Raw genomic sequence first — 6,364 nt, forward strand, 5'->3', positions numbered from 1 at the left:
TACTCTGCTTTATTTATTTGGTATTGTCATCTCAATTTTTCATGTCTGAATCTCTACTCTCCTTCTTTCGATCCAGCGACCACTTTGTTGATTGTTTCCACACCTGAAATTTGGGCGCATCAATTCAAGATTTTTTTCTCAAGGAATGCTAGAAGGATGTCATGTTTCCGCTAAAGAACGGAAGACTTCTGAATTTTGAGATCACTTCTTCATAAGATGTAATTCATCTAAAAATTTACCACCAACCTGATAATAAATATAATATAAAACTCCATTTTTCAATTGCCAATAGTTGCATTGAGGGCCCTATTTTTTTTGTTTTGCACTGGGCCTCCATTCTCTCAGGTACGGCCCTAGGCATAGGCCATTGGTGCTGGGAAAGGCTGTTGTACTTAACCTCATACTTACCATAAACTTCAACAAAGTTATCCTTTACTTCTAGGAAAGACTGATCATACGACACATTAAAGGCATAACTTAATTTTGAGAGAACGTAGCTAACGTGCTTATTTTAGCCCTAGGATCCAAAATAAATGCAAATGCATACAAGAAGTGAATATCGTCCCATATTAAAAATATTTAAGTCTCATTTTCCCAACAACTTCAAGTAAAATAGGAACATTTTCGTATTGTTTGAGATGTTGGGCGATTTCAAGACTATTGTGCACAATCATCGGAGATGTGGGATAATAAACCGCGGACAAAGCAAGAGTTGAATCATACAAACTCTCGAAAATTTGAATCATTGATTCAGCAATGTGTCATGTCTGCTCGGCGAGTAAAGCCCCACCGGTCAAACCTTTGTATGAGCAGTGTTTATTAATAAATGCCGACAACAACATTTTGTCTGCAATAAGTGAGTTAAGCATCAAATATGTAGAGTTCCATCTAACGAACATATCTTGGCTAAACCTATGACAAGGTTTATTTACAAGAGCACAATACCTAGAGTAATTAGAAAGTCATGAATTAGAACTATTCAACCATCCCGAGCAATTGATCAATGTGTGGTTCTAGATTCTTTAAAGCAGTTTTAGCAATAAGATTAATTATATGACAAGCACAACGGCCCGATGGAGTAAAGATGCACGCACTTCAAAAAAAGGAGTAAGAATATTCATTACACTAGAATTTGATGAAGCATTATCCAAAGTTACTAAAAATATCTTAGCGTTCAGACCAAACTGATCCACAGCTTTACTTATAGCTTATGTAATGTTCTTATCGGTATGTGTACGTCAATTACTTCAAATCCTTTGACTCGTTTCCGTTGTTCCCAGATCTTGTAACATAATGACCAACCATAAAAATATAATATTGGTTAGTCCAACCACTCCCTATCAGATGTTAGAGGGACTGAAAATGTTGATGCGCCTAACTCTTATTTTATCGATAATAAACCATCTATAGATTTTTTTCCCTATTTTGCAGTTTTTCTAGAGACCGGCTAAAAATAAGTATAATCAGGTCAAATATATCCGACAAAACACGGAAACTCTCCAAAACTTAAAGGTAAATCATTTGAAGCAATTAAAGAGGCTAGAGCATCTCTTTGACGCGCATGATCATAGAAAGAAATACCTTGCGAGTCATCGGGGTTGAACCAGATCCTTCTCTAGATCGCAACGTTCTATTCATCCTTCTTGATATGGGTCTTCATGTGCCTCGTCATGTGGCCGTTTCCTCTTCCCTTATGTAGAGAAAATTTTCTAGTACAACCCGGATGGATGCACTTTGCCCTCAGCTTTGTGACAAAATCACCGTCTATGTATTCTTCTTAAAGCAGTGGTCCCAAATCATAGATCGTTTTTACGCCTTTTGGGGACCATCGTGCATTCGTGCCAGAGGTGTTGGTGGTAGTGGAAGAACTTTGAGAATATTGTGTATATAGTGGTGTACGAGAGTGATTGTCGAGGTAGGGAGAACACGAGGGTTGAACCACGAACTGATCCATGGAGAAGAGAAACCGGTTTGGATCATCATACATGTTTGAGTGTGGAAATGAGATGGTTGTTTGATCGTGGAAATTACATGCGTGTGCTTCCCTTTTTATAGTGAAATTTTGCCTAATTTCGGACCAAAAAGACCCATCCAATGGCCTAAAATTTGAAAAGTGCACTAAACATGACCAATAAGAACCCCCCCAAAACCTAGGCCAGTCACTATTCCCTCCCAACGCTCTGACCGGCCATGTTTCCCGTTCTAGCCCTGCTCCCATTTCCCTATCCCTCCAACGTTCGCAAAAATCGAGCCCAAGCCTCCCATAGGCGACACTCCCTAGCTAAACCTGCCGTTTCCGCGTGCCGCTCGCGTGCCCCCGAAGCCTTCACAGGCCGTGACGGGCTAGCATGCATGCTCGAGGCCGTAGACTAGGCACACCCCTATCGTGCCACAGGCCCGCATGGGCCCATTTAGTCGCATGGCATGCTAGGCCAGTGCCAGGACGATTGGCCAGGTTTGGTCCTATGTAAACCTAGGCAAAGCTTGGGTAGGGCCACGCTTGAAAAAGCGTGGGGGTAAAAAGTTAGGCCCGAGCCCAGCCTAACTCGACTATCGGTCCTACAAATCAGGTCCAAGCCCGACCCAAACAAGTAAAACCCAGCCCAACATGCAAGCTCGGCCTAACCTATGATTTTCGGGCCGGGTCGGGCCGCCCATGCCTAACTGTAGTCCAATGAACCTGATTGCTACATTTGTACAGTCATCGAGTAGTAGAATTTACATATAGGACCTTGGAAACAAAGGAAGTTACAACTTGCACCTAAGATCGTGAAACAAAGATGAAGAAAGAAATCAATCTAAGGCTTCTTCTAGCTCATTCTCCACCGATATCTTGATGAAGCATCCAACTACTGCGAACCACATACCATCGGGGACTTGGCCACTTGGGGTGCAGCAATGGGAGCACACCGCATATGAGTGAGAGAGCTTCGAACATGGATCTAGGGCTTGGAGGTTCAGACACACCTTTCGCAGATAGTAGGATCTTGAAGCCAGCGACCAGGGTGGGAGTGGCTGCCTTACAACCTAAGTATTCTGCAATTAAACGACAACATGCCATCGATAAGATCTCCACGAGATGAACTCCCTAGGATCTTCATGGATGCAGCCATGATTCCTTGCTCTCCGGATCAAGCAGAAAGCAAAAGCCCCCACCTCCTTCGTAGCGCATCAGTTGGATGATTGGTAGAAGGAAGCAACAGCTGTCACTACTAGATTTGAATTCCCACGGAATTCGAGCTTATTTCCATCAGCCTGGATAGCACCATTGGTTGTCTTGTCCATCCTCCAGAGCATCACCACCAACAACATCAACACCACCAACCACCACCACCAGAGGCCGCTGACTGGCCCCTATTATGAACTCCCTCACTGCATCACACCATTCTCCACATTGGAACAACCTAGTCTTGGACACCTACCTCTACTACTATGACCAAGAGGCTAGCCTCCTCTCCCCGATGTCTCCAACTGGCTAGTCCGCCGGAGGAGTCAGGGAGAGGATCCGGGGGTAGGAGAGGCGCTCTCAAAGGAAGGGGAGAAGAGAGAATGCGTGATCGGGATGTTCGGGTGGGATCTCCTAAGGTGCAAAGATATCAGTATTGCAAAGGGCTCCAAGAGATTAACAAATTGTTGTTTTTGGATCGTGTATTTTAGAAAAGATAAAAAACCAAGTCGTCCAAATAAAAAAGACAACAATTGAGGAAGTAAAACTAAAAAGCAATAGGAAAACGAAAAAAAAAGAATGTTGGCTGCTTTGGAGTCAAGTATCTTCATCTCTTCTTATGTGAGTCTAGGACTTTGGAGATCGGTATTAAAGAAAACCATGAAACAAATATAATGCTGCAAAGGCAAAGTTCACCTAATTAATCAATTTCCAAACAAAATAAAAAAAAGTGACCTATCTAAAAATTTCTGCATTGTGAGAAAATTGTAGTATATTAATGTCTATCTGAAAATAATAGCCACAAAAAAATTGTTTTGTAAATTTCGCATACAATTTTCTAAATACGGTTTTGCATCGAGGTGAGGCTGCGCTCATGTGTAAAGCAGATGAAAAAAAAACGATTATACTAAAGGCTAGATATTGAACTATTGACTCTTGTTCGATTGACGATTACACAAGTTCGACAACCAATCAAGCAACGGCAACGTTTGTTTTCTGGATGCAGCGCGTGACGGGCTGGCAACCGTCCGATCTCGGAACGCACCGCGGGATGGCAACTTCATGTTTTTGGTAAAATACCATTGCATTTATGTTGGGTCCGCGCCTTCTTCAAAATCTTCCTCCTTTGGACACCAGACAGCTAATCGTGTTGATTACCGTCTTATCATGTCATGATCATGGAATGAGATAAGCACGCGAGATAACAATCTGAAATCTTTTCACACCTCAATTCCTCTCCTCCATCGCCTATATAATCAGATGATCCCCAGAGCTCTAGACACATCTACCTAGCTACCTACCTTGGCAATCGAAAGTCGAAACACAAACACTCTGACCGAGAGAGCGTCCAAAGGTTTAAGGGGCATCGCAATGGCGCCGGAGCGGCCGCCGAGCATGGGGCGGCAGAAGATCGAGATCCGGCCCATCGAGAGCGAGGAGGCGCGGCAGGTGTGCTTCTCCAAGCGCCGCAGAGGGCTCTTCAACAAGGTGAGCGAGCTGGCCATCATGTGCGGTGTCGAGGCGGCCGCCCTCGTCTTCTCCCCGGGCGGCAGGGTCTTCTCCTTCGGCGACCCCTCCGCCGACGCCGTCATCGACCGCTTCATGTCCTCCAGCTCCTCGGAGGAGCTGGCCGAGGCGGCGGCGGACGACGGAGCCGGCGAGCCGCACCACCTAGCGCTGGCGCCGGAGCTGGACCGGGAGCACGGCGAGCTGCGCGCGAAGCTGGCAGCGAGCATGGCGCGGATGGAGGTCGCGAAAGAGTCCTTCGCGAAGGCGCGCGCCGAGGGGAGCCAGGCGGCGGCGTGGCTCGACCTGGTGTGCCAGATGGGGGAGGAGGACCTGGTGGCCTTCGAGGCCGCCCTCTCGAAGGCGCACGCCCATGTGTCGCTGCTCTTTGGCCGTCCGATGCATCGCGGCGGCGGCGAGTTTGAGATTGGTGGCACCAGCGCAAGCGGCGGGATGGAGATGACGCAGCAGCAGCAACAGCAGAGGATGATGATGCTGGATATGCCGCCGCCTACGGAGTTTGACGCCGGAAAGGAGACGATGCAGCAGCAGCAGACGATGATGATGGCGATGCCGCCGATCATGGGGTTCGCCCAAACGGAGATGATGCAGAAGCAGAAGATGATGATGTCGGCGATGCAGCCGACCATGGGGCTCGTCGGAACGGAGGTTATGCCGCAGCAGCAGCCGCAGAAGCAGCACATGATGGAGCTGCCGCCGCTTCCACCGTCGATTGGGACGGGGTTTAACGCCAGACCGGAGATGATGCAGCAGCAGCAGCACAAGATGATGATGGCTATGCCGCCGACCATGGGGTTCCCCGGAACGGAGATTATGCCGCAGCAGCAGCAGCAGATGACGGAGCTGCCACCGCTTCCGCCGCAGCTGGGGTTTGACGCCGGAACAGAGATTATGACGCAGCAGCACCAGCAGATGACGGAGCTGCCACCGCTTCCGCCGCAGCTGGGGTTTGACGCCGGAACGGAGATGATGCAGCAGGAACAGATGATGATGGCGATGCCGCCGCTGCTGGGGTTCTCCACCGGAATGGAGACGGTGCATCAGGGGTTTTGGCCGCACGGCTTCCCCCAGTGAGGACAAGATGAGATCCAAGAATTCATTCTTCAGATGCATGCATGAATGCATGGACACTCGATCCGAACTCGGAAAGAGATCGAACTCTAGCTGCGATCATGAATGTTTTTAGATTGTTTATCTCGCTTTAATTATCGATATCCATGATCCATCTATCTAGATTGTTTCTCCTATTGCAGTGCATCGGCATTGCTCCAGTTGTAGCCTTGTACTGCTGTGTATCCCTTGCACCAAGTTAATGAAAGAGTACAAGCAGCCTCCTTTTTTTTAAACTTTTTTCTGCTAGCTGTTACTGAGGTTTGCCTTTGGTGGGAGATCATTCATAATAAACCGCACTGTCTCCACGCGAATTCCTTCTCGGCGCAATTTTATTGTTGTCTACACAATACAGGATATTTTGGAAGGATCGATTGTTAGGCGCCCAAGTACGTTTGAAGCAGTGTGTTAAATAGGAGTATATCGTATAGAACTGCTAACAAATTAAGCCAAAAAGGTCACAACGTTAGCACTTCACGAATATATGGTCTCCCACAAATGCCACCTTTTCTTCTGTGTAGAATCTCTCAGATAGGCCACGAAAACTAAAATCAATAAGAA

At 46.9% G+C, this 6,364-nt stretch overlaps 1 protein-coding gene across 1 annotated transcript; it reads left to right on the forward strand.

Moving 5' to 3' along the window:
* Positions 1 to 4,475: 4,475 nt before the first annotated feature.
* Positions 4,476 to 5,965, forward strand: LOC127318785 (uncharacterized). The gene has a single exon (XM_051349261.2). It carries the CDS (start codon positions 4,538 to 4,540, stop codon positions 5,765 to 5,767), a length of 1,230 nt encoding a protein of 409 aa, XP_051205221.1. The 5' UTR covers positions 4,476 to 4,537; the 3' UTR covers positions 5,768 to 5,965.
* Positions 5,966 to 6,364: the final 399 nt, after the last annotated feature.

Source organism: Lolium perenne, chromosome 1 (genome assembly GCF_019359855.2).
Source record: "Lolium perenne isolate Kyuss_39 chromosome 1, Kyuss_2.0, whole genome shotgun sequence".
In the NCBI taxonomy this organism is placed as follows: Eukaryota; Viridiplantae; Streptophyta; class Magnoliopsida; order Poales; family Poaceae; genus Lolium; species Lolium perenne.

Bases quoted from the DNA above. Each gene is read 5' to 3' on its own strand.
- LOC127318785 (XM_051349261.2), top strand. From the start codon at position 4,538: ATGGCGCCGGAGCGGCCGCCGAGCATGGGGCGGCAGAAGATCGAGATC.